Source organism: Tetrapisispora phaffii, chromosome 2 (assembly GCF_000236905.1).
Source record: "Tetrapisispora phaffii CBS 4417 chromosome 2, complete genome".
Classification (NCBI taxonomy): Eukaryota; Fungi; Ascomycota; class Saccharomycetes; order Saccharomycetales; family Saccharomycetaceae; genus Tetrapisispora; species Tetrapisispora phaffii.
Genome location: NC_016521.1, coordinates 367124 through 393957, shown reverse-complemented (window position 1 = coordinate 393957; position 26834 = coordinate 367124). Strand labels below are relative to the sequence as shown.

The following is a 26834-nucleotide window of genomic DNA, read 5'->3' as shown; positions in this document are numbered from 1 at the left end:
GAAGGCGCACTTGTTCTTGTTACCCTCCCGCTCATCACGTCTTGTGGGGGTATGTGTGTGACGGCTCGCCTGCAGTTGCCGTACAATCGCCACGCTGTCGCTATAATTATCCGTTTACACAGGCTTCGAAGAAGCGCATACTGGACAGCCAAAGCCGCTTGTGTTGCCCACCTTGTGCATTACCCCATGTAAGCCTCAGCATTGGCACCATGTACCACCTATATTAAAGTTAGAAGAAGTACATAAGATTAGGTTTATCTGCTCTTTGCTGGTTTGCGATTGCGATGCAACAACCTGGCGACTAGTTATTCATCGACGGTTTCAAAACATATAAATACACCACACACACACACACACCTCTTGTAAATTCGGAGTTGGCATCTCTTTGGAATCGTCCTCTCTCTTCCTAATACATAGATTTTATACAGTTGTTTGTTTATTTGCTTCTATAGATATATAGATATATTTACATACACATATACATATACACAAACATGTCGTTGGGTTTCCTTTCCTCAGAGGAGACTGTAAAATTGGAGCATGAGTATTCCGCTCATAATTATCATCCCCTACCGGTAGTCTTTCATAAAGCTTCAGGCGCAAAAGTTTGGGATCCAGAAGGCAATGAATACTTGGATTTCTTATCTGCTTATTCGGCTGTCAACCAAGGCCATTGTCATCCAAAAATTGTTAGAGCGTTAATTGAGCAAGCGCAAGTTCTAACTTTATCTTCAAGAGCGTTTTCAAATGATGTCTTTGCGCATTTTGCCGAATACGTCACAAATTATTTCAATTATGAAATGGTTTTGCCAATGAATACAGGCGCTGAAGCAGTAGAGACAGCTCTGAAGTTGGCAAGAAGATGGGGCTACGAAAAGAAAGGCATTCCCGCCGACCAAGCAATCATATTCGGCGTGGAAGGCAATTTCCATGGCAGAACATTCGGGGCAATTTCTTTATCGACTGATGAGCAAGATTCAAGAAAGCATTTCGGTCCCTTTCTGAAAAATACAATGGCCAACTTGCCAGATGATTTTAATCATAAATTAAGGTACGGTAATATTGAGGATATTCAATTAGTCTTTGAAAAATATGGCCCATTGGTTGCTGCTATTATTGTTGAACCGATTCAAGGTGAAGCAGGTATCGTGGTACCACCGAATGATTATCTACCTAAAATTCAACAATTATGTAGGAAATATAACGTTCTATTCATTTGTGATGAAATTCAAACAGGGATAGGCAGAACAGGAAAAATGTTGTGTTTTGAACATTTTGAAGGCGTTAAACCAGATATGGTCCTATTAGGAAAAGCTATTTCCGGCGGCGTGCTACCTGTCTCGTGTGTTTTGTCTTCAAAAGATATTATGTTGACATTACCTCCAGGATCACATGGTTCGACGTACGGTGGTAATCCACTTTCATCAAGAGTCGCTATTGCCGCTTTAGAGGTCATTAAAGAAGAGAAACTGGTCCAAAGAGCAGAAACTTTGGGCAATTTACTGCTATCAAAATTGAATGATTTGAAAAATTCAGATAGTGCAAAAGGAATGATTTCAGAAGTACGGGGTAAAGGTCTTTTAACTGCAATTGTCATCGATTCTCAAAGGGCTAATGGCAGAACAGCATGGGATCTCTGTCTACTAATGAAATCCCATGGTGTCTTGGCAAAACCAACACATGACCATATCATCAGATTAGCTCCCCCTCTTGTCATCTCAGAAGAAGACTTGATGAAAGGTATTAGAGCCATCGAAATGTCATTGTCAGAATTACCAAATGCACCAGTATCGGGTCATTGATTCATTTTATATATAAACACCTATATTTATATATATATAACTCAAATATAGTGGTCGATTTTATTTACTGTCATCTTGGATGCATCAGAAATCAACGGATCTTACTGACGCGTCATTGTTACAACCTTTTTACCACCAAGATATGAAATGCGATGAGAATAAAAAAATGGTGTTGTTTACTAGTTATAAGTTTTGCACAATGAATAAGTTGATTGCAGAGAATAGAGAGCCAAGATACTCGGTGCCTGGTAGCAAGTCGTTGAGTCTAGTGAAATATTGAAACTTAAACTCTGATGTCTTTTATAGTTCCAACAGAGAATGAAAATAAGAGGGCAAAAACCGATGATCTAGAGATTTTAGAGATCAATCCACATTCAATTGATGATATAGAAATCAATGAAAAAAAATACCCTCTTTATTACAGAGGAATCAGAACTCCTGGAGGAACATACCAATGAACAAATAAATTTAGAGAGTGATGAAAACATACTCGAAAGTAAGGAAACAACCGAATTTACAAGTCCCACCACTTCACAAACTCCTTCTCAAACTATCACTACTGAAAGCGGTATAACATTATCAGAAGAACAAAAGACTATTATAAAACTAGCTAAGGATGGTCATAATATTTTTTACACTGGCAGCGCTGGTACAGGTAAATCGGTTCTGTTGAGAGAACTTATAAAGGTTTTGAAATCTCAGCATGGATCTGATAGTGTGGCAGTTACAGCCTCGACGGGTTTAGCAGCTTGTAATATAGGAGGAACAACGGTGCATTCTTTTGCAGGTATTGGATTAGGTAAAGAAGATGCAGAAAGACTAGTGAGTAAAGTCTACAAGTCTATAAGACACAGAGAAAGATGGAAGAATATTAAGATTTTGGTTATCGATGAAATATCAATGATTGATTCATCATTGTTAGATAAATTAGATTACATAGCAAAGAAACTAAGGAAAAATAATTTTCCTTTTGGTGGTATTCAATTAATCTTCTGTGGTGATTTTTTTCAATTGCCGCCAGTTAAGAAAACAAATGATCCTACAGTGAAAAAAGCATTCGAATCTGACCTTTGGAACAATGCATTCAACATAACTGTTAAGTTGGAAAACGTATTCAGACAAAAAGGTGACTTGGAATTTATAAGTATGTTGGAAAAGGCAAGGTTGGGCAAGATAGATGATGAAACTGAAAAGCAATTTAAACAATTGGATAGAATGTTGGATAATGATGATATAGCACCTGCTCAATTGTTTCCAACAAGGAAAGAAGTAGAAATTGCTAATATATCGCAGTTGAGAATTTTAAAGGGCGATATATATGCATATACCTCAATTGATGGTGGTTCGATAAAAGATCCAAAAATGAGACAAAATTTATTAGAAAACTTTATGGCTCCTAAAGTTTTACCATTAAAAGTAGGAGCACAAGTAATGATGATTAAAAACGTTGACAGCACATTGGTAAATGGTTCCTTAGGGAAGATAGTAGCGTTTATTAATCAAGATGTTTATGCGTATTTCTTGAAGGTAATTTTATCAGAGGATTCGTCAATAGTATCATTTTTACAAAAATATCAGGATAATATGGACTTGTTAAAACTTAAAGTTTTATCAGACCCAAGTGATAGTGATGAAGCAACAGTAAGACAAAAAATATCAAAAGAAATGTTCTGTAAGCCAGATTCAGGAGCTCCACAGATGGATGTGGATGAATTATTTGGGTCATTATTCTCAACTGCAAAAAATCTTTTTCCTGAATATACTTTATCACAAGAAAATTTAGAATTAGTCAAAAAAGTTTTCAGTAATTTATGTGAGAATACAAAACACAATAAAAAATTTCCTTTGGTTTTATTCAAGACATCTGATTTAAAAGATAGGTTGGTGTTGGTGAGTCCTGAAGATTGGTCTATTGATGATGAGAAAGAAAAAGTTTTAGTATCAAGGGTACAATTACCACTAATTTTAGCATGGGCACTATCCATTCACAAGTCGCAAGGGCAAACTATTCCTAAATTACAAATAGATCTTAAAAAGTATTTGAAGTAGGACAGGCATATGTTGCATTATCAAGAGCCGTGTCAAGGCAAGGACTAAGAGTTTTAAATTTTGAAAAATCCAAAATAATGGTAGATAAAGAAGTTATCAAATTTTATGAGACCTTGTCTTCAGCTGAGTCTGCGTTAGTAAATACAAAGAAAAAAATAAGTCAAACTATAATGGCATGATAAAATCGGACTATGAATTTACTGATAAATCAGTATCATCATTTTTTTCTAATTCAAAGAGAAAGCATATTACATCAAAAAACAACACTGGTATTATTGCAATGTTAACGAAGAGAAATAGGGAGAATAATAAATGAGATTGTTTATTAAAAATTATACGTATGCAATTTTATTTATAAATATTTATATTCTAATTCAGGATAGTTAGTATACTTCAAACTCCTAGATTATTGGAAATACTATGGATGTTCTATGATAAATTACTTGAAATAAATTTTGTAACACTATTGGAAACTCCATCCAATAAGTTTGTCGCTTGCGAAAATTCACGCTTGGAATCTCCTGAGTTGCCTATGGAGTATTGGTCGTTAATGATATCTCTGGTTAGTAATTCTAATTCAAGTGAGCTCCATTGGGAAATTACTATTTCCATTTCTTCGGTTGGGCAGCTCTGTAATAGGTCAGATGATAGTTCAAATTGTAAAACCAATATTTCGGTTGGAGTTTCGTTATCCAACCAATTGGGATCAGAAAACTTACATACTTGAAATACAGTAGCCCATGGGGTCTTATTCTCACTTTTAGTCAGCAATTCTTTACTTTCATGGTAAGCAAAATAAAAGTCAAGGTTAGCTAATGCGTTATCTATGTGAAATTCAGACACTCTGATCTGTTCCTGAACGAAAAAGTCACCAGTAATGTCTAAATTCATACCTTCAAATAACTCCTTCAACATCAGGCTAGTGGTGTTCTTATCCTTATATAACCCGTCGTTTAATTCTAGTAATTTTGATATAATCTGACTAGGATGGTTTTTAAAATCAAAAATATTAGATGGCTTGAATATAACACCTTTCCCCAGATTTATTGAATAGTAACTTAATAAATCCGCAATGTGAAGCAGTATTTCAAGATGTTTGAATTTTGGTTCATTTTGTTCTAATAATAGTTTAACAGTTTTTTGAGCTTTCTTCATTTCAGGCCTAGACTTCAATCCATTTGAAGCATTGTTGAAAAAATGCCAAAAGTACTTTTCTAAACCTGCTTCTTCTAGTTGAGAATTTTGTTCTTCCATCAAGTCCTGTAATAAATCAAATTCACCAAGCTCTAGTAATAAATCAATTAGAACCGAAATTTGTCTCTTAGGTGGAATATGAGTAAATACTATTTGTTCAGAATTAGATGCAGATCCTGTGATAACGGATAGGATTTCATTCACGGCAGTTGAACTTGAAGTTTTAAATCCTTTCGACATAATTTTAGCTTTGATCATCGAAGTATAGTGAAGTAATTGCGAAGCTTCATTTTCTTTTGAAATTAAATGAACTTCCTTTAATGAATAATCTTGAAGAAATATTGATATAAGGTGTATATAGGATAGTAATATCTTTGAATTTATTCCATTTGCAGTTTCTATGTTTTGATCAAATGCATCCAGTAATTGTTTTAATTCATCCATAGAAATAATGTTCATTAATTCCTTACTGTTTTCAAAAATAATAGATAGTGCAGCCTTTTGAAAATTCTCTTTGTCAGCCATTACGTTACTCTCATTAAATTTAGTAAAAATTGCATCAAATACCAAATAGTTTTGTTTCTTCTTAAACAAAAATGAATTGGTATTAAATTTCTGCTCTAGAAATAGAGTAAAGGAATTTGTATAATTCAAATAGGATATTAAACAATCAATTTGCTGTACATTCTTATTATTAAATGAATATTCATTTTCTAGTAAGTTCTTAGTTAAAAGTTCAATTACATTATTTGGCGTTAAAGCTTCAAAGTCGATTATTCTGAATTGAACACGGATGTCTGATGAATTATTTATAAAGTCTAATGGTTCCAGAATACCGTTTACCCATCCCATGAACTCAGGATCAATGGGCTTAATTTCTTTCCACAATTTTTTGTTAAATAATACATTAAATGGATTCAGTTCATCGCATAAAAGTATACGCTTTCTCAGCCAGCTAGATACTGTATCATCAAAACTTGTGATCTCATCAAGTGTTACTTCGACTAATCTCCTGTTTATATATTCCTTAACTGTACTGACTCTTTCTGAAACTGTCTCAACATCCATTTCAATTATTGGGACCAAATCTTCTCCCGTCTCTAATAATGAAACCAAAATATTATCCTCATCAATTGGATTCTCATCGGCATTCAAGTCATTTAATTCCAAATTAGTTAAAAAGTTTCGTAACAGAATTGGATCGTCCAACTCTGGCCATAATACACAGATTATATCCAAAAGTTCACTAGAATTTGTGAAACTATTTTTCAATATAGTCAGTTTTTCTACATCAGCAGTTGAAGCAAATATAGTTGCCAACAGGTATAATTGGTTCTCAAGCATCATATTTTACTTGTGGCTTTATTTAGGGAAGATACTAATTTGAGTTGATTCGAGTAAACCTATGAAACCAATGGGGCCTATGAACAGTGTGTTCAATTATATATATATGTATATATGTGTTCATATATGCCAATGATTTGTTATTTTATTTTATTTATGTTTATGTTTTCAGTCTTTTATCATTTTTAGGCTATAATTTTTCAGTAAACATTTTGTTAACGAATTGAACAAAATTCAAAAACTTTGATGAGCTTCAAATGTATATACACTTAATAGATTTAAATAATAAAATTTTAAATAGATAGGTCGTATTATATAAAATTAACTATTGCTTGTTTCAAAATACTTTTATTTTAAATTTGCCAAGCATTGTTTCGATTGATATTGTATCAAGAATAGCAAGATAACTAGGAAAAATGGCAACTAATGAACTTTTAACCGCAGAGCAATACAAACATGCTGTGACGAAGGTCAGATACAACGATGTCGATCCTTCGTTTTACAATTATATGGAATTGATTAATAAGATTACAAAATTGTCGAAAAGTGTTCTAACAGGTGTTCTTCCAGAGGAGAATAATGATGATAGTGGTGAAAATGTAAATAAAGAAATAAGTGAGAATAAATTTAACTTAGATACTATTCTGAACTTAGAGCAGTCGTTAGATTTAAAGTATTTAACCTTAACAAACGAATTGGATATCAAAAAGGTGACATTCGAGAATAACATTCAGAAAACTGATAGAAATCTAGCTGCATTACAATCTCATGTGCAGAAGACGTTACCAGAAATGAAATATTATAGGACCACTATGCAGAACCGTACACGTAGACTACGAGACATGTATTCTAGCATTCTTAACATTAATGAAGAATTATATGCTTTAGCTGCCGGAAAAACTAGTCTTGCGGCTAGTTTAAGTGAATGGGAAGAGAAATTAGGTAAAGAATTAACTTCGAAACTGATACAACAAAACTATATGAAATCGACGGGATCCGAAAGTGACGGTAAAGATCAATTATATAAAATATCTGATAATTTAAATAAGTCACCAGGAGAATTGAGATTTGTTAATGCATCAATAAGAAAAGATATTCAAAAATTAGTGAAAGAACTAGAACTATCGAAAAATAAATGGTCGAAAGATGCAGATATATTCGATAAGATTTCAGAAGTTTTAAAAGTAGAATTAGTTAACAGAAATGTTGAACTTGGTTCAAGTAAGAATGACGATGATGAAGATATGGAAGATGTTAACGATACTATCCGTAAGAGGCATTCGAGGGTGCAACCAACTCTAAATGAATCAGAAGAATTTGGCGGTGAACACGTAAATGAATCGGTAAGTGAAGATGAAAGTGCAGATGAGGTTGAGGGCGCAGATGATATTGATGAAGGCATGGAGTCAGATGTTGACATTGAGCTTGATCCTGAAATTGAGGAAGACCAAAGAGGCGAATCCAGAGAATACAGCGAGATGGGCCATGAATTTGCAGATGTCGAGCAAGATAAAGAAGAGGATCTGGAAGATAAGGAAGAGGATCTGGAAGATAAAAATAATGATTCTGCTAGTGATGCTAATATAATAGAGAGAAATGTGGATGCAGAAGATATCAAGATGGCCGAAGATGGAGAAGAAAAGACCCTTAAAGACGATATGAAAGATTAAAGAACCAAATTTATCTAAAGTATACGTTTTTTATTTCATTGACTCGACTCATTTACATTGGTACTTACATAAATAAATATAAATATCATAAGCGTATTTTAATCGTAAAGTTAACCAGTTGATATCCCATGAGCACCAACAACCTATAGCAGATATATATATAGTTATCGTTATACTTTAAACTGTTACTTCGATGTGTCTGTCACCTTTAACACTATGATTGACCGGGTAAATCAATATCGTCATTAAAAGGAAAAGTTTCAGTTTCTGGTAATATCTTGAAAGTAATAACAACAATAATGGTAGTTGATGCTAAGAGATATTTAAAAGTCACTGAGAGCCTATATTGGTTACAATCAATTGTATTCCCGAATCGATATAATAGCAGTACAGCTCCTTACTCGTTACTTTTCGTTTTTACTGTTATTTTTACCTTTATCTACTGAATAGGATAGCTCAATTTTTAATTAGAAATACCATGCCATATCGTGAAAATAGGAATGCAAGTTCTGCTGGTGGAATGATGAGATCTGTGCCAAAGTCCAGGAACCAAGTTGAAATTCAAGTTGGCTTGATTGGTGATGCACAAGTGGGGAAGACTTCGTTGATGGTTAAATATGTACAGAATATTTTTAATGAAGAGTATACACAGACTTTAGGAGTTAATTTTTTGAAAAGAACTGTTAGTGTACGATCAACAGATATTGTATTTTCACTTTTGGATTTAGGTGGACAGAAGGAGTTTATTAATATGCTACCAATTGCAACAGTTGGGTCCGCTGCAATTGTATTTTTATTTGATTTAACTAGACCTGAAACATTGAATTCTATCAAAAATTGGTATAGGCAAGCAAATGGTTTAAATGAAATGGCAATACCGATATTAGTAGGTACAAAATATGATTTATTTATAAATTTAGATAAAGAGCATCAGGACTCCATTTCAAGATTGAGTATGGAAATTGCTCAAGTAATGGATTCACCTCTGGTATTTTGCTCAACCTCGAAATCGATAAACGTACAAAAAATATTTAAAATTGCATTATCAAAAATATTCAACTTAACGTTAACTATTCCAGAAATTAATGAAATTGGTGATCCTCTGCTAATATATAAAACTTTAGGTAATAACTTCAATAATAACAGATCGCATAACAGTAGCCCCATCAGAACCAATAACAATAATAACAGTAATAACGATACTAATAGTAACAATGACGGTAATAGCAATACTGTCAACAACAATAACTATTCCGCATTAGATAATTCAAATTACCCTAATCCAACTGCATCCGAACATTTAAATAGAATAAAAAACCTGCATCAGTGTCTTCGACACGCTCAACTTCGTTGTCTTCGAGTGGTTTAAATTCTGCATCTGCATACTTATCATCAGCAGCAACAACGGCTCAATCCACCACTAACAATAGAAATAATAAAGAATAATATTGTTTTATATTGATATATAGCTCATCATAATATTTTATCGATGCGTTTTATAGAACTATGTACTTAGGCTATAAATAAATTCATCACTTAAAAAGCAAGTTCGCAGGAATAATTCAGCAATCTCGTATTAATGTAATTGAGACTATGAAGGATTGTGTTATCTAAGTTAGCCAGTTCTCAAGAAACTCTTCAACATACTTTCCATCAATTGCCAAGCTAACATTTCTTGGGCAAACCCCTAACTTGACCATATTTAAACGCTTCAAGTTCATAAATATATTACCCCATGAAATAAAAGTGACAGCCTCTTCAACTGAAAACATTTGTTTATCTGTAATGTCACCCAATGAACAAAGAATGCAATTATTGAATGTTTCTGCTACATTTTTATATTTTTTATCATGTAAAAACTTCAAAAGTTCTCGACTTATGATTTTAAAATTATCTTCCCCATTATTAGTCAAAGCACCGATGGACACTTTATACACTGAGACTAAAGCCAATTGTAAGAGAAAAGGTAGTTCCATAATTGATTTTAGTATATTTGATGATTCCCTTTTTGCCATAACACTTTTAAGGGTACTAAAAGAGATCAATAGTTTAATACGAGAATGAAAGTTATTTCGGCTCTGATTCATTAGAGAATATTGGATGGCATCCTTAACCAAATTAATGCAAATATCTAAAGCATCATTAACTCCCGTGGATATATTTGCAATAACGGAACACATATGATTCAATTCTTCTTTTTCTGGTAACATTATCTGAACTAACCCCCCGTGTGTGCTTGCATGATTATTTATCGATAGTTGCTTTCCATTTTTATGGTAAAGTCTTTCACTGAGAGCCTGTAAGTTCATTTGCACAAGAGTAAACAACTCAGCCTTAGACATTTTCTCAAAAAGTACATTCGTCAGATTCAGGTTATTGAATATATCAGATGAGAGTCCTAGTGTACTTATATTAAAATCACGAGAAATACTGACGACGATAAGTTTCGATTCTTGGCTTGCACTCCAATTTATAACACTTTTTAAAAAAGATGTCTGTACTACTTTATCAGGATTAAAGTTGTCCATTATAATTAGAGTGTGTCTTTTCTTCCTTTTGCTGACATGCAGAAAATATGAGTTCAACGCATCTTTGCTCTGATGTTTGTTCAAGGTTTCATCTGTTAATTGATTCCATAAATCCGAGTAAAACTGATCTTCATCTTCAATGGAGTCAGATAGAGAAATATTAGCAATCTGTAATATACTTTTAGAATGAGAATAGTCAAGTAGTCCTTGTAGTATCTTCTGTATTGTGAATGTTTTGCCTGTGGATAAGATACCTTTGACAAGTATGTAGCCACTTGATTCTGTGTTTAAAAAGGAAACAATTGTACAAAATATACGACTGTATTCTGATTTCTTTATAATATCTTTTTTATTATCATTACAAACTTTTTCACAAAAGCCAACCAAAGGTTTAAGATAAAGATCGTCGAAAGAATTATTTGCGGGATAATTTTCAACTTCAACAGAATTTTTTTTGGTATCTTTAACAACTTCGTCAGATGTAGTTTCTAATGTCCTTAGAACATTAATGTATTTTCTATATTTATGTTGCATCCCTTTTATTTGCTCGACCATTGTTCTACTTTTTATTTTTACAACTTTACCTTCCATTAGTGCTTTATTTTTCATTACATTAGATTGGATGTCATTAATGTTGTTATTTCCATTTAAAGGTATAGCAGGTTCATCGCTATTAGAATTCAATTCATCTCTGTTAGATTTTGTAGAATTTGATATTGAAGTTTTTGTAAAATTTGAGAGCGATGAATCTCCAATACTTGACTGGGAAGTATTTGAAGACAGATTAGTATCAATGCCCGTTTCTGTTACCGACACAACGTTTGATTCGGATTTGGTGTATTCTGGCTTGAGTTTCTTTTTAATTGTGTTATTATTTTGATTGGGTGTTTTAGATATTGAATTTTGGGCAAAACTTTCTTTAGACGCATCATGAACCGGCGGTATCTGATTTATATCAGTAACATTAGTTTGTAGTTTGTCATTTGTATATGGTTGTAGACTTAAGGACGTGTTTTCATTAGCTAATGTGCTAGCGCTACTTGAAATTTTACTCGATTTTGTGTTTGTTTCAGAGGGTGTAGTTAGACTTGTTGCTTTTACGCTTGTTGCTTTAATAACAGCGTTAGGCTGCGGTTTCGAAGATAGTTTAGACTCGCCTTCAAAATTTAGAGATGGAGGTTCTACTTTAACTTCTACTTTACAAACTGTTTTTGGCTTTGTAATTGTATTTAATCTATTTTTAGCTCTAGTTGATAATCTTTTTAAATAGTTTTCTGAAGATTTGGGATCATATTCTACTAACGTCTTCTTCATGCTTTCAAAATTTACCTCAGTAAAGTTACTAGAATCTGGTTCACAAATGTATTTTAAGATAAAATCTTGATCTAACTTCATAGATTCGTTATTCCATTTTTCTGGGATTACAACATTGGCCACATTTATGAAATCTTTAATGCTAATTTCACTTAATTCAGCAGTTAGAAATATCTCATTCTTATTAACTTCTTTCAAAAATTTATCTTTATAATAATCCATTGATTTAGAGGCATTATCGTATATGCTAGGAGAAAGTTCTTTATAATAATTCAAAGGAGCAACTTCAAACCATCTTAAATATGTGAACCCAATTAACTCAACAGGATTATTCAGGGTGTTTAATCTTATTTCGTTTATACAATATATTGAATATGTTTTAGTAGTTTTGTCATTTACCAATATGCTGTCACCTCTTGTAAAACTCACACCATCCGATATCCTCTGCAAAAATATCCTTTCAGACCCACCCCTTCTGGATCGCCTCCTACTGTTTTCATCAATTATATTACCACTACTATCTGTTACAATCACTTGCCAGCCTTTTAAGCTATTACGAATTATTTCGTTCATTATTGACTGAACCAGTTGTTTATTTTTGCGTTTATTCTCTTCTCTCTTCTGTCTCTCTCTCTCTCTCTCTCTCTCTCTCTCTCTCTACCAAGTAGCTAGATAATAAAAAGTCCAGTAATAAATAATGCTTCAAATACAATATAACACTAATATGGATTTCAAACAAAGTTATAGATATATTGTATAAGCTTTTTAGTTAATGAAAAGACTATTTGCATAATTTGCCCACTTTTCAACATAACCTTCGCTAAAGTTTTTTTATATTTTCCTTATAACGTGTATGTAAAGACGGAAATGTCATTGTAACATTTAAATTTCGTGTCAGTATGAGCTCTCTCGACATCTTAAAAATGAGTGAATATAAGAGATGCTAAAGATAGTCATTAAATATATAGAGGTTATTATTGTTATTCTATGACTTTATATTTATTAATTAGATATTATGGTCATCTCTACAAAATATTTGTCTTATGAAATGACATTAATATCATTGCTTTTGAAAATTAGAAAATAGTACCCAGTGTGTTGATGGTATTGTATTGTAGAGTTTTAGTAGTTATAGGTATATCTTAAGAAAAGATTATAAGTTAAGGAACTAGTTTAATCGATATTATTATTTCTATTATTCTTGTATTTTATTTCAAATTTTATGTTTTATTATTAGTTTTCTTTTGAGTCATTTCCATGATGACACTAAACAAAATTATCAAAATCAAAAACTAAATATAAAGATGAATACGTAAAACAAAGATATATAACAATAATAACATCAAAACTCCATTACATTGGTTAAATAAAAATCATACAGATACTGAGCGATAAATATAAGTAGATTAGATATGTTTTTCATTAAACGGTTCATTATTTGGGGACTTATACTTGGTGTCAGTGTCACCCAAATTTTACTTTATATACCAATATTCACTTGTAGGTCTTCTGGGAAAAATGTTTTATGCTCACCAATATACAAGGTTCAGCTCATAGAAGATTCAAAGTTGACTCACGATTTCATAGCTACATTGAACGAGCTCTTAAGACTCCTTTCATATTTGACAATAGACATGGGTTGGGATGGAGAGATCACAACCCCCACAATTTATGACAACGGATACTTGGATAAAGCCATGAAAGAGAATAACATTTTTAAAGTTAATTATTTTGGATACTGTAAGTTTCAAGACAGTAAAAATGACTACTGCTCAAGATTAACAAGTAGTTGTTTAGATTTGTTTGGGACGATTGCAAAAGATATGGGGGTTTATTTATCACGGTATACATCAAATTACAAAACCAACCCAGATGTAATTGGTTCCTCATTGCAGCAGTTTTATTACTTAACTTTGCTGTCGATTTACAAGTTTTTGAAAATGGATCATAAGAACGACAATAATTTCTTGCAAATTCTGTATGGGATTCATAATGTTAAGGTATCCGACACAATCCATGTTTATTCTGATAGTTACAAAAGTGCAGTAATTACGTTATATATTTCGATGATTTCAAATAACGTACTTAAAGACTTATTATTGTTGGAGTTCACCGCTGTAATACTTCTGTTTTTAGCGATTTCTGGATTTGGTGCATTGTTATTTATCTGGAAGAAACAGACAATACTGCCACTAATTATAATGATAATTTCCATAATTTCTTTTATGTTATCTTTTTTCTCTTTTGCATCAACATTAACTAATATATTATCTTTGAAAAGATTAGAAAGAAATGAAGATATTATTGAAAATGGATGGGAAATGTTACAAGTCACTTATGGATCAGGTTTTATATTTGCATGCATACGTCATAGTCTACAGTGGGTTATATTAATATTAGGAATAGTGGTAAAAAAATACTATTCAGTAGTCCCCAAACCTCAGCCTGTTATCCAAAATGAGATAAAAGAAGAAGAAGACAAATAAATAAATATAAATAAAATGTTCTTGTGAAATTACTTCTATAAATATATAATACACAAAGATCCTTTATACATGCTAATGTTCAACATTATTAGAATTTAACCTTCAAAACAAACGTCATTCTTCAAGAATCAACTCCTTCCATACCTTCAAATAGCCTACCGTAACACTCCGACCACACTTCCCTGAAATGTTCATAAGGATCCTCAGGATATAGCAAGGTACCGCAGATGAAACAAAATAAACAGTTGCATACAGCACATCTCATTTTATTACAACCTTCACTTCTTTGTACTACAATTCTACAGTGAGGGCATCTTTGTAAGTTGGAATCCTTTTCAGCAATTGCCAAATCTAATAGTTGATCTGCCAGATAGTCACTTACATCTGTAGCTAACTGTTTCTTACCATATTTCACCTCCATTTCTTTTTTTGCATCATCTGATAGTATACCATCCTCATCTATATATGCCTCTATTACTTCTCTTGGAATTGTGACTTTAGCACCACATAGATTATTATAACCATGCCATGAATGTAAACAATTGAAACAAAAGACAAAAGAACAGGTTTTACAACTGATCATTGCATCGTCCAAGTTATCTTTAACGCACCATGTATTGCATCGCCTACAAGGAATACATGCTGAAGTACTGTGTTTTGACAACTTGGTGGCACAATACGAATGAAATAACTCTCTATACTTAGTACATAGCTCCTCACTTAAGACTCTATCAAAAAATTCAAACGGAATAGCAGGTGTGAATAAGGTTTCTTTTAACAATGTATAATCCTTGAAGGAATCTAGGACTATTTCTTCATATTTACACTCTGGGCATCGTACTGCATCCATGTTCCCTTCTTTAATCATTTCAGAGTAGTATGATTTTACACATGGTTCGCATAAATAATGTTTGGTTTCTTCCTTACAGGGAAGCTCAATTATATTCGTACCCTTTTTAGTATCTATGCATATGCAACATGTAAAATTTTTTTTGGAGGCTTCTTCCTTCTGGATTGTACTCTTCATAATCTTAAAAATTTGATACTCTTCTAATGTTAAACATTTTTTAACGTTATCAGGGAAGAGAACTGAGGCTGTCTCATCAGTTAGGTAACTGAACAATAACATTAATATAGGGGTAAAAGGATCATAAATATCAGAAGTTGGGTCTGTCAAATCCCCAAATTGTTCATCTAAACTTGATATAATGATATTTTTATCTTCCTTTGTCATCCATTCCGAAATAAAGTTTAATTCTAGGCTATCTTTTAGACTGGGATATTTAGCAACATCGATCTTGAATTGTAAAACACCTAATAGAAAACTCGAAAACGTCAGTAGCTCCTTTTCATATGAAACACTTAAATTATTATGTAGAGACACCTTAAACGGGAGATATCCACTTACAACATTCTGAATATTTGTATTTATACTCTTTTCATCTTGATCGAGAACAAGCTCTGGATACATGTCCCTTAAAATTGCCAGATCATCTTTTAAATTGACTCTATCTTCCATTTGAAAAGTACCTAGAGCACTATATTATAAACTGCTTACTTTATGTAACTGACTTATATTCGAGAATATCATGCATGTAGAATAGTATAGGTTATTTTATATCATTGATATAGAGAGCTCATCGATTTTTTTCACCTAAGATTTTTCACCTGAAATTTAGCACACATAAAGAACTTTTTCGGCGCTGAGATAACTAATAACTTCAGGCATATTTGGATCAATATACATGCATATATGCATGTATACATTGACAGAAAACCATTGAAATCAAGAATATTACACGGCAAATTAGATATGCAGAGGTCAACGCTCCATTTTAATTAAATCGATCCCTACAGAAATTGTAACTATCACTTAATAAACTTTGTCTTTAAAATTATCTTCATTTAAAAATAATATTTATCCAAATATTTAAGATTGTAAATATAAAAGTTACAGAGTTATTTACTCAACTTTTGGTTTCTTAACTGGTCTATCAGAATCTGAAACCACATCATCATCACCGTCATTGTCACCTTCACTGTCAGATCCAGCGTTGGCATCAGAGTCGAATTCTTCGGCAACATCATCATCGTCATCAGAACTAGCTTGAAATTCTTCATCAGCGGATTCATCATCTTCGCCTGCAGATCCCATGTTGATATCACCATCATCGCTATCAGAACCTAAGGCAGTTTGCAATCTTTGTTCACTTTCTTTTTCTTCATTTCTAACCTTTAGAGATTTTGAAGTTAAAAATAATTCCAATAATTGTTGTTCTTCTTTACTTATATTACCGAAAGTGACACTACCTCGATTGAAACGAAGTACGATTTCCAAATCAAAAGTTCTCGAAGTTGTGCTCTGTCCCGCTCTTGAAATATTTACTGAGCTTACATCAGAAAATGGAATGTACAGAGTTGGTTTGGTTAAGAATAAAAATGCATTGTCCAATGGATATAGATAACCTTCATTTGCTTTATATGAACATGAAACGGCACAGTTATCATACTTCGATTTGTATGAACCTGGAACAATTACTCTACGCCCAGTTAGACCCTTTAATACGTGACTAATAACTATATGTGTCTTAGCGTCATATTGTTTCTTTAGTGTATCCTTGAAATTTTCTTCATAATCAGCATCATCTAAGTTCAATTGGACTTCAGTTTCTTCATCCTTCTGGAATTGTAAAACAACATATGGATAAGATGTTTGACCTTGACGTAATGGTGGTTCAATACTCAAGACAATCAAATGGTGAATATCGTCGACTTTTGGTAAAGAAATAATTTTCTGAATTTGACGATGTTGTAATTTATATTCATATGTCTTACCCCTTAGCCTAATAGAGTTCTTATATATATCAATGTCATAACGACCTCTTGGAGTAGTAAAGAAAATGTCAGGAAATGAGACAATAACATCACCTGCTGTTTCTCCAATATCAGCTTTTTCTTTAAGCTCTTCATAAAAGGTTTCTGCCATTGATTTTTCTTCAAATTCTTCTCTCTCATTTTCACTCATTTCAACATCTTCTTCATTTTCAGTCTTGACAGCACCTTCTGCCTTGACAGCACCTTCTGCACTTTCTGATTTGATTTGTTCATTTTCTGATTCTTCCTCTTTTATTGCGTCTGGGATATAAAATCTCATTTCAACCAGTTCATCTCCTGCTGGCTGATACTCTTCGTCTTGGATATCAAATTCAATTGCAACTTCATTTTTGTTAGTTAAATTAGTATTGTTAATTCTAGAGTATGGAATTTCGAAAGTTGGTTTACCGTTTAAAGAAAAAATCATCTCATTTCTTGCTAAATCGGTCTTACCCCAGTTCCAACCACGGAGAGAATGCTCTTTATGCTCTAATTGGATGTTAAATCTTCTGTGGAAGTCACTTTTAATTGCGTCAAAATCGTCTTCAGAGAAACCATCTAATTGAAGAACACCTTGATTCTTAGTATTTATTTTTAATTCATAACCCCTGCAGCCTCTACTCCATTGAATGGTGGATAATTCTGTTGCCGGTAATAAAAATGGGGCCTTGGCTTTATTAGCTGCAGAACCACCACTACTGGAAGCTTTCCAGCCTAAACCAGAATCGGCAACACGAAATCTACCGTTTACCTTAGATTGATTCAAATAAATTCTATCGAAGTCAGTACTCATTTTGTATAACTTGGCCTTACTCCTTATAAAATATACCTCTATGGGTTTCAGGACTATCCAGAATAGCAACCTTAACACTTGTAATTAATACTTCCCAGTAGTAAATTGTTTAATATTAAATAGTAACATCACTTCAATAAAATTATTTTAATTTCAGTTCATAACTTTTTAGAATGGTTAAAAGAGACGCGTTTTCCAAGAACACTACGTAAAGAATGATAACCTCTATGTAGCAGTAAAGTAATGAGTACTTACTATTATGAGTAACGTTAACTATATACGTTTAGATTGCCATTAATTGTATATGATATATCAATGATAAGTTATTTAGTTATCTAAAATAGTACAAGATTTGTATTTTATATTTTTGGCTTTTGGTTTTCCGTCAGATATCTAAAAGGTGGACTCAATACCTTTCAAGAAAGCCACCAAACCGACAGCACCAGGGTCTTCAACACTAGAAGAGTCACCGACGTACGATGCTCTACCAAACTTGGCTTCTACATTACCAGTGCTTTCTGCACCTTTAGCAGCAGCAGCAACAGCTTTCTTAAAGTCTTGAGATTTTTTAAATTCTTCAATAAATGGTTCTAAAGCATCGATCATGGTCGAGGAGCCCACTCTTGCTTTTGTATATTTATATAAAGTAGACAAAGCAAAATCTAGGGACTTAGCAACTTCCTTGGCCGTGACAGGAGTATTTTCACCACAAGTTTGAATTATACCATTGGAAAATGCAGAAAGAAGAATAGAATATAACCCACCTGATGTACCGCCCATAGAGCTTTCAATGATATCAGAAATTTGAGCAGTGGCTTCAGATAAGGATTTTTTTGATATTTTGTCTAAATCATCAGTAATACCCTCTGTTCCGGCAACTAAGGTATATCCGCAGTCACCATCACCAACTTGAGTATCCAGTGATGTAATGTGTGGTTCAGCTTCTTTAATTGCTTTTGCAGCAGCTTTCATCCAATTAGAGAATGTTTCAAAATCATAAGTACCTGCGTTTTTTACTTTCACATCAACTTTTAAAATATCCTCATTCACAGCAGGTTTTGAATTATGAGAAACAACAGCCCAACCAGGAGCAGTGGTATTATAATTAAGAAGGTCTAAAACTGATTTTATTTCAGGGAATTTTGAATTTAACGCTTTTGTGGCCTTTGTAGCATTTAATAATGTAATACTAAAACCATTACCATTAAAAGCAGTCATTAAAGTCCCTGATATAGATTGTACTGGGACAATATTGTACTCTGACTTCAATGCTTTATTGACTATCGAGACAATGGAGGAAATAATAAAGTTAGATACACCACCTAAATTATTAACCAGTAGCACAACATCATCACCCTCATCAAAATTCACAAAATATCTATCAGAATCAGAGGAGTCTAATAAAGCCGGTAACATATATTTCGAAATCAACTCTTCAGTAGATGGAATTGGTTCCAAAATTTGTACACCAGGTTCGTTGTGAATACCCATTCCTAATTCTAATTGTGAACCCTTCAAACTGGTTTCGTATTTCCTTCCTGGCACTTTACAATGTTCTAATGAAGATCCAATAGTGACCAAATTATCATTAATAATAGTAGCTGCATCGATGGTTCCTTGTAAGCCGTATTTTTCAGAGTATCCCTTAGCAAATGCACCTGCTATTTTATGAACTAAGACAGTACCGGCCAAGGCTCTTCTTCCAACCATACCTCCTTTAGCTCTACCAACTGCTACGTCATCACCAACAACAAAGACATGACAATCGATTCCTTGAGCTCTGGCCCTCTCAGCAGCCAAGCCAAAATGAAGAACATCTCCAGTATAGTTTTTAACAATTAGAAGAACACCTTTTGAGTTTTCACTGACTAATCTAATTGCATTTAAAATTTGTTTAGTAGATGGAGAGGCAAAAATATCACCACACACAGCAGCACTTAGCATACCATCACCAATAAAACCAGCATGAGTTGGTTCATGTCCACTACCACCACCTGAAATTAATGCAATTTGAGATTTCTCAGTTTTCCTAAATAGAATTTTTTCTGCAGGAATTAAAGTGATTGAAGGGTTTACCAATGCAAAACCTTCCAAAGAAGAGTCAATTGGATCAGCGACTTCGAATGATTTAACCATTATGAGCACTCAATCCTTTAAATATTATATAATATATTATCGATTGTATCTAATATGTGATTGCAAATATATAAGTGAAATAATTCACTATCTATATCAAAAGTTACATGCAAGTAAACATTTTCCTTTTTTATTAGATTCCTCCTTATTTGATATATTGTTAGTTCAAATAAGGACTAAGGGCACGGACTTAGTTTCATGGAACCAAACACTATGTATACCCAAAATATGTTAGATTTAAAACGAGTTATGATACAATTGTATAATAAGACTAATCTATCTCCAATGTATTAAATTAGACGTTGTTATGTTGGTACTATTTTCTTTAATTGAATCATGATTTCTGCAAATATGGAGCCCTTTGTTGGTGCTCCATATTGCCTGCTCAAGTTTTGTTTTTTATATAATTTAAAAATAATGAATTAAAGTACTAATAGAATATAAACATTATCAATACAATGTGTAACTACTAATATTCAGGATACATATTCTCCTTTGATTGAAATTGCTGTTGGTAATTATTATTATTAATAGTGTATGTATTATTTTCTTCAGTGGAATTTGAAGTGGGAACTGCTAGTCCTGAACTGTTGATCTTGTCCTGTTGATTGTAAATAACCTTAAATACCTTTTTAAATTCACTACTAGCCCTCATGAAATGTTGTAAGTCGTAATAAATCCTGCATATTGTAAAGTAATAAAGGAGAAACCAAGTTTTGAAGTACGATCTACAATAGCCGAATAATACTGATAATTGTTTTCGCAATTTATCATTGGCTAATTCTAAATCTTCTTTAGAGCTTATTAAATTATTTTCAATTTTAATTCTCGAAACTTCTTCTGAACCTGTCAATGATTTTGTGAAATCATTTGTTTTTTCCTTCAGTTCAGTATATTTTATGAATAATTCATGGTAAGCAACATTAATTTTGTCTCGATATTGAATATAATATGATATTTTCGAAAAGGCCTCATCCAGAGCTCTTAATGGTAATATTATCTTGATTTCAAAGAATTTCAAAGAATTTTCAATTTTGCAATATATTCTTGACATTTGATTGTGTAACAATATCATATCTATAAGATCCCGATACCCTTTATTAAATTCAGAATTTTTTGTTCTAAAATTTGTGGTTTCATGGACACATCCTTTACTATTTTCATCTTTCCCAAATATTTTATAAAACAACTCCAAAGTATTACAAAAAAACACCCCAGACATATGAAACGAATACCTCTGAATCTTCGAATATCTATACAGTTTTTTAACACCATTTCTAATGCAATTGAATTTAATCGTATCTTTTTCTAATTCTAGATTCAAAGTTGGATCATCTATATCAAAAAGTTTGGAATTTTTGATTGATTGCTGTAATAAATAACCTGGAGCTGGCTCTTTATATTTTTCTTTAACCTTAATTCCTCTTGACTCAATCTCTACCATTATAAAATTATGTTTATAATTTTAATCCTATTATTGTTGTCGTTTGTGCTAATTTAATATCAATGTATCAATTTAAAATTGCATGAATTAAATTTGTAGCCTTAGAAAAGTTTCACTAATAGTAGTTATTGGGTGATATTATTTATTACCTTTAGCCAATATAAGTGTTCCAAATCTAAAGTAATTGTGATACCCAATGCTCTAATGACTTAAAATAAAAATTTGTGACACAGGAGCAGACCCTGATATTTATCATATTAGTAGAGGTTGATAAACATTCCACAGAGAGTATATCTTCTGTAGTATGTTATTTGATTTTTATACTTTTGAGTAGAGGATAATGGCTTTACTTTTTTCGTTGATCTTTGCATGTGTCACATTATTTATTTTGTGCCACTAATTAGACAACAAATGATTTCAAGGCCCCCTATAAAATTATATTATGTGCTATAAATAGTTGGTAAATACTTTACTAGACTACAATACATTAACAATATAGATATTTATATGTATATGTGACTATTTGGATTTTTGCTAAACAATTATTAAACTACAATCGATCAAGAAGTCATACAATGTTTAACACCGGCACAAGGGGAGGCCTTTACCTCGAAGTAAAAACATAGGAAGTTGTAATTGCCTTGATACCACTTGAAGAAAAACACCAGGCCTCAGTACATTACCTTCTTTTAATTAATTACATTAATGACTTTGCCCTTTTATAAATGAATAGACCCTTGTCCCTTCTTTACATCTTATTTCAAATTCTTGATCAATATTTTGCTGTTTGGTGACTAAAATCGGATTTTAAAGCAACAACGCGAAAGTGACTTTTAAAGGCTGATTATTATGGAAGAAATATTGTAATGATAAAAATCAAGCGATGGATTTCGATGAGCTTCAACAGAATGTGGGATATTTTTTATTGCTTTTATAGTAAATACCCGTGAGTATGAGAAGGTGAATAAGGATATCACAAAAAGTTTATAAATAGAGGCTACAAGTCACTGGTTATGTCCAGAATCAGAAATCATAATTTCCAATACAATTTAGTCTTCGATACGTCTGAAAATTGTAGGCATTTATTAAAATACGTAATTGTAAAACAAAATACTCGAGGTATCCCTGGGTCAATAAGGGAAAAAGGTTTAAGATAGTTGATTATAATTGTTTTCAATATATAAGTTGCAATGACGGTTAACTCTAGGATAGTTGGCGAAGTGAGAAAAAAGTTTATACCGAAGGATGATGCTGCAGAATTGAAGGTTAAATTTTTGGCAGAACTGGAATGGAGATTGCAAAATAGTAAATATTCTATGCTGCCTAGTAGATTGGTGCATGGTTCTATCAAAGCCCCTAATAGCAATAATAGATACATATCTATTGATTTTGGAGGCACAACTTTGAAAATTGCTATTATGAAATACGACTCAGATGAGAAAAACTTTGAGATAGCATACCAAAATTCAATGAACATAACATCTAAAATAGTTGACTGGAAGTTTTTTGAAGAATTAGTGTTCTGGATATGCCAACAATTAAACGAACAATGCGATTTCAGTAATGAGTTAACATTTTTAATATCCACAACATTTAGTTCCCCATTGGATGATAATAATAAAATTGTTTCAATGGGTAAAGGGTTTGAATTAATGGATGAACTTAAGGATATCTCACTTAATGCTATTTTAAAAAAATTGTTTAATAAATATAAATCAAATAACATTGCATTCACTAATGCTCGCTTTCAAATATGTGATATCATTAATGATTCTGTCGCCGTATACATCACTGGAAAATTCACATGTCTGAAATCCCAAATTGCGCTTATATTAGGCACTGGTCTTAATAGTTGTTTTGAATTACCAAATTTTATGTTACCAGAATATAAAGCACAACACTATGATATTGAAACAAGCCAAAAAGTGATAATAAATGCAGAAGCAGGCTTTTTGGGGAAAGACTTTATAAAATTATCTCGATTTGAAAAAGGATTTGAGCTTGATAATTTAAATATGCCTATGGAATTTATTACATCAGGGAAATATATACCATCATCTTTTCTAAGGTTGTTGACGTACTATAATATTCCAATTTCTAAAGAAATAGAATTTGATGGCTCTACTTTTGGTGCTATTATAAATGGAAATTCAAATATAACATCTTCTGAATTCAAAAACGTATGTAGAGAATTGGCTCTACTATATCTTGAAAGAGCTTCCATATATTTGGTGGCAATGCTAGAAGGAATTTTAGAGTTAACTAATAATTCCACAACTGTGGAATCCGACACAGTAAATATCGGTTATGTTGGCTCCTTTTTAGCTAATATTGAAGAATACAGAAACATGGTTGAAATACGATCGGGGCATAAATTTAAGTTAATATTTTTAGAAGATAGTAATTTAAAAGGTGCAACCATAGCAACATGTACCAACATCAGGCATCACTGGATTTAGTAAAAAATTGTGTACGTTATAACTAGTATTTACTGTCTTATTATACTGTTATAATAAACCAGGTAGATAGATACATAGACACTTCAATGGAAAAATTGCATTCACAATGTACAATATTATATATAGGATTCAAAAATCAATCGTCATACCTTACATACCCAATATATGGGTATTTTCTTTTAAAAAATGACAACCAACTATCAATTCTCTCCAATTCAACAGTAGAGAGTTCACTGATGTTTGAATTACACTCTTTTGATAAAGATGAAAGATCCCAGCTGTTATAACCAAAGACATTTGAGCAATCTTTGCCACTAAATTTCTTATACGGACCCCATTTCCCATAAAATCTTGCTCCCCTTGTGACATCAAATACATTTCCCTTTATACTTAGGACAATTCTTTCAGAAACACTATCTCCACTATATTGTTTTAAATCGCTCTCACTAAACGCAATTGGAACGTTCTGATAATTGTCATACCAGAAACTTGATATTTCTAAATTATTCTTTGTGGTGCCATTGCTTAATGGATATACTATAAATCTACCTGTAGATAATTTTGAGATGATAGAAGTAAATAATATTATTCCGATAAGCATTCGCAAATAATCTGAGGGCCTGAATTTGATTTCGACCTCGTCGGTACGAGAGATAATTTCATCAGTTTTTTTATCAGAGATCCCTTGAGTCATAATTATCTATATCCAATGGTACTTTTATGGTTCCTTATATCAAATATGAATAGAGTAACCTCGTTAGTTTTATATACGAAGTACCTATGCAGAAATGATGAGGTAACAGCCGCGCATCTTTTATATATGTATTCATCATTACTCCATCTTGGTATTTCAAACCACGTGATGTCTATTATTTCGCAACATCTAGGATCATTTCTTTTATTATGTTCCTATATTATTGTACAAGAATACAGATGTAATACTAATACACAGATATATAATTGTTAATTTTCTCTCTTTGGTTCTGAGCGATACATTCAGCGATCCATGTGATATTTCTTACTTCTTGTTCCTTTGATTTCATCCATGCCCATATGGTACTTACAGCGAATTGTTGGGTGAATGCATCCCTACATAATTCCATTTCGTACTTGTAAAAGTGATCCTCTAGATTACCTGATTCTAAAATACCTTTATATTCGTAAACACTACCAACAATAGCTCTTACAGTTTCGAAATCTTGTGCTTCAGCTAAATGTGCAGTAGCTATTGGATATAGTTTACCTAAATCTGGTAATAACTCTCTTTTCAAATCTGGCGCGATATCTTCACTTTGTAATGAGTTCAATGCAATGTTAATACTTCTTCTATCAGCTTCAAACACGACCAAATCTTGCATGGCTTCCTTAGCAGGTTCAGGTAATTCGGAAGATATGAAGTTGTAAAAATCATTCAAATAAGCTTTGTACAACTTATTTCTTATGATCTCAATGTTTAAATCATCTAACTCTTCAGCATTATCAAAACAATTACTGAAATAAGGAGCAATCGGAGTATCAACCAAGACAGTTTCATATAGTGATTCCAGATCCGTAGCAACTGATAAAGTTGGTAAAGTATCGAACCAACCTAAAGGATGGCAACGTTGTAAAATCTCAGCTTTATCACGATCGTGGATTGTCCCAGTGATCATCAGTGTCACATTATCAATCATGTACCCATAAGTAATGAAATCCATAAATTTTTTGTTAAACCGTCTAGTTTGGTTTCTAATGTAGTTAAATTCTTGATACAATTTTTGAGACGCAAGTTCCTGGATAATAGATGTAGTTAAACCTTCAGTTGCAACTGAAGAAAGAAAATTTCCATAGTCTGTAGAAGACAATTGTAATTTAAAATCATCTAAAGTATCACATTGTGTTAAATTCAAATATTGATTACTCGTCAGCAAACCATTTCTATAACCTCTTACTACACCTTCAATAAAACCATTATCCACATTAAAATAAACACCTTCCATATTTCCACACGGTACTGTCGCTAACAATGAATATGTGTCTTTCAGTGGGAAAAGAACAACTACGAATCAAAAATATAAGCCACCTTATTATATATATATATATGTATGTATATTCCCTTGATAAATTATTATGTTGCATATTATAAATTTCATTTACTATTACTATTCAAACTTAACTATGTTCCTTTATTCTTAAAATTTGAATTTTGCAACAAAATTGAAAAATATTAAAGATGTTGTTAGTCCGGGTTAATAATTACAAGTGACTGTGTGTTTTGGTTAGAACCCATACACCCTCGATCCTTTTTTATTTTTTATAAAAATGGTGACCGAAACTTGGGCGGATGCAAAGTTTATCAAAATCCTGCCATTTTTTGAAGTAAATGGTATGTTGGGCATGCGTGGCTGTTCTTCTGACCATGCAAGTAATCGTTCTGGCGGGTTGCGTTTTGCGTTTCTGGAGATTAGGCAGAGACAACGCCAATTTAGTAAGGTGTGGAAAGAAGTTAACAGTGCTGGTACCGTCATGTTTTTGGATCTCTCTGTCTGTGCTACCAATTCCATTCTCTCTCTAGCGAGTGGAAGTCTCTCTGCCAAACTGTAAGTCAGTTCTCTGTCCAGTCTGCCAAGCGGTACCAGAAACTGCTGCTGCTTTTGTCGTTTGTTTGTTTGTTTGTCTCTCTATGTATTGAGTTGAAACTTTTCAATCTCTCATCTCTTCACTGGACGTTGAACAATATCCTTTGTAAGAACCTAACTAAA

The 26834-nt window shown here is 32.5% G+C and overlaps 14 protein-coding genes across 14 annotated transcripts; 6 read left to right on the top strand and 8 right to left on the bottom strand.

Moving 5' to 3' along the window:
- Positions 1–494: 494 nt before the first annotated feature.
- Positions 495–1802, top strand: CAR2 (ornithine-oxo-acid transaminase; the record flags this gene model as incomplete). Its single annotated transcript, XM_003684235.1, has 1 exon — positions 495–1802. The coding sequence occupies one exon, from the start codon at positions 495–497 to the stop codon at positions 1800–1802; it is 1308 nt and encodes a 435-aa protein (XP_003684283.1).
- A 396-nt stretch (positions 1803–2198) lies between these two features.
- TPHA0B01750 (uncharacterized protein) lies at positions 2199–3851 on the top strand (the record flags this gene model as incomplete). The annotated part of the gene is made up of 1 exon (XM_003684234.1): positions 2199–3851. The coding sequence occupies one exon, from the start codon at positions 2199–2201 to the stop codon at positions 3849–3851; it is 1653 nt and encodes a 550-aa protein (XP_003684282.1).
- Positions 3852–4280: 429 nt separating this feature from the next.
- On the bottom strand, positions 4281–6389 carry SEC39 (Sec39p; the record flags this gene model as incomplete). The annotated part of the gene is made up of 1 exon (XM_003684233.1): positions 4281–6389. One exon carries the CDS (start codon positions 6387–6389, stop codon positions 4281–4283), a length of 2109 nt encoding a protein of 702 aa, XP_003684281.1.
- A 416-nt stretch (positions 6390–6805) lies between these two features.
- MFT1 (Mft1p) lies at positions 6806–8059 on the top strand (the record flags this gene model as incomplete). The annotated part of the gene is made up of 1 exon (XM_003684232.1): positions 6806–8059. One exon carries the CDS (start codon positions 6806–6808, stop codon positions 8057–8059), a length of 1254 nt encoding a protein of 417 aa, XP_003684280.1.
- Positions 8060–8537: 478 nt separating this feature from the next.
- On the top strand, positions 8538–9428 carry TEM1 (Ras family GTPase TEM1; the record flags this gene model as incomplete). The annotated part of the gene is made up of 1 exon (XM_003684231.1): positions 8538–9428. The coding sequence occupies one exon, from the start codon at positions 8538–8540 to the stop codon at positions 9426–9428; it is 891 nt and encodes a 296-aa protein (XP_003684279.1).
- A 241-nt stretch (positions 9429–9669) lies between these two features.
- On the bottom strand, positions 9670–12474 carry TPHA0B01710 (uncharacterized protein; the record flags this gene model as incomplete). Its single annotated transcript, XM_003684230.1, has 1 exon — positions 9670–12474. One exon carries the CDS (start codon positions 12472–12474, stop codon positions 9670–9672), a length of 2805 nt encoding a protein of 934 aa, XP_003684278.1.
- Positions 12475–13313: 839 nt separating this feature from the next.
- On the top strand, positions 13314–14387 carry SMA2 (Sma2p; the record flags this gene model as incomplete). The annotated part of the gene is made up of 1 exon (XM_003684229.1): positions 13314–14387. One exon carries the CDS (start codon positions 13314–13316, stop codon positions 14385–14387), a length of 1074 nt encoding a protein of 357 aa, XP_003684277.1.
- Positions 14388–14508: 121 nt separating this feature from the next.
- Positions 14509–15906, bottom strand: ITT1 (RBR-type E3 ubiquitin transferase; the record flags this gene model as incomplete). The annotated part of the gene is made up of 1 exon (XM_003684228.1): positions 14509–15906. One exon carries the CDS (start codon positions 15904–15906, stop codon positions 14509–14511), a length of 1398 nt encoding a protein of 465 aa, XP_003684276.1.
- A 444-nt stretch (positions 15907–16350) lies between these two features.
- POB3 (FACT complex subunit POB3) lies at positions 16351–18054 on the bottom strand (the record flags this gene model as incomplete). Its single annotated transcript, XM_003684227.1, has 1 exon — positions 16351–18054. One exon carries the CDS (start codon positions 18052–18054, stop codon positions 16351–16353), a length of 1704 nt encoding a protein of 567 aa, XP_003684275.1.
- A 393-nt stretch (positions 18055–18447) lies between these two features.
- DAK1 (dihydroxyacetone kinase) lies at positions 18448–20190 on the bottom strand (the record flags this gene model as incomplete). Its single annotated transcript, XM_003684226.1, has 1 exon — positions 18448–20190. The coding sequence occupies one exon, from the start codon at positions 20188–20190 to the stop codon at positions 18448–18450; it is 1743 nt and encodes a 580-aa protein (XP_003684274.1).
- A 469-nt stretch (positions 20191–20659) lies between these two features.
- TPHA0B01660 (uncharacterized protein) lies at positions 20660–21634 on the bottom strand (the record flags this gene model as incomplete). The annotated part of the gene is made up of 1 exon (XM_003684225.1): positions 20660–21634. One exon carries the CDS (start codon positions 21632–21634, stop codon positions 20660–20662), a length of 975 nt encoding a protein of 324 aa, XP_003684273.1.
- Positions 21635–22824: 1190 nt separating this feature from the next.
- NGK1 (hexokinase) lies at positions 22825–24093 on the top strand (the record flags this gene model as incomplete). The annotated part of the gene is made up of 1 exon (XM_003684224.1): positions 22825–24093. One exon carries the CDS (start codon positions 22825–22827, stop codon positions 24091–24093), a length of 1269 nt encoding a protein of 422 aa, XP_003684272.1.
- A 136-nt stretch (positions 24094–24229) lies between these two features.
- TPHA0B01630 (uncharacterized protein) lies at positions 24230–24787 on the bottom strand (the record flags this gene model as incomplete). Its single annotated transcript, XM_003684223.1, has 1 exon — positions 24230–24787. The coding sequence occupies one exon, from the start codon at positions 24785–24787 to the stop codon at positions 24230–24232; it is 558 nt and encodes a 185-aa protein (XP_003684271.1).
- A 247-nt stretch (positions 24788–25034) lies between these two features.
- On the bottom strand, positions 25035–26072 carry VMA6 (H(+)-transporting V0 sector ATPase subunit d; the record flags this gene model as incomplete). The annotated part of the gene is made up of 1 exon (XM_003684222.1): positions 25035–26072. One exon carries the CDS (start codon positions 26070–26072, stop codon positions 25035–25037), a length of 1038 nt encoding a protein of 345 aa, XP_003684270.1.
- Positions 26073–26834: the final 762 nt, after the last annotated feature.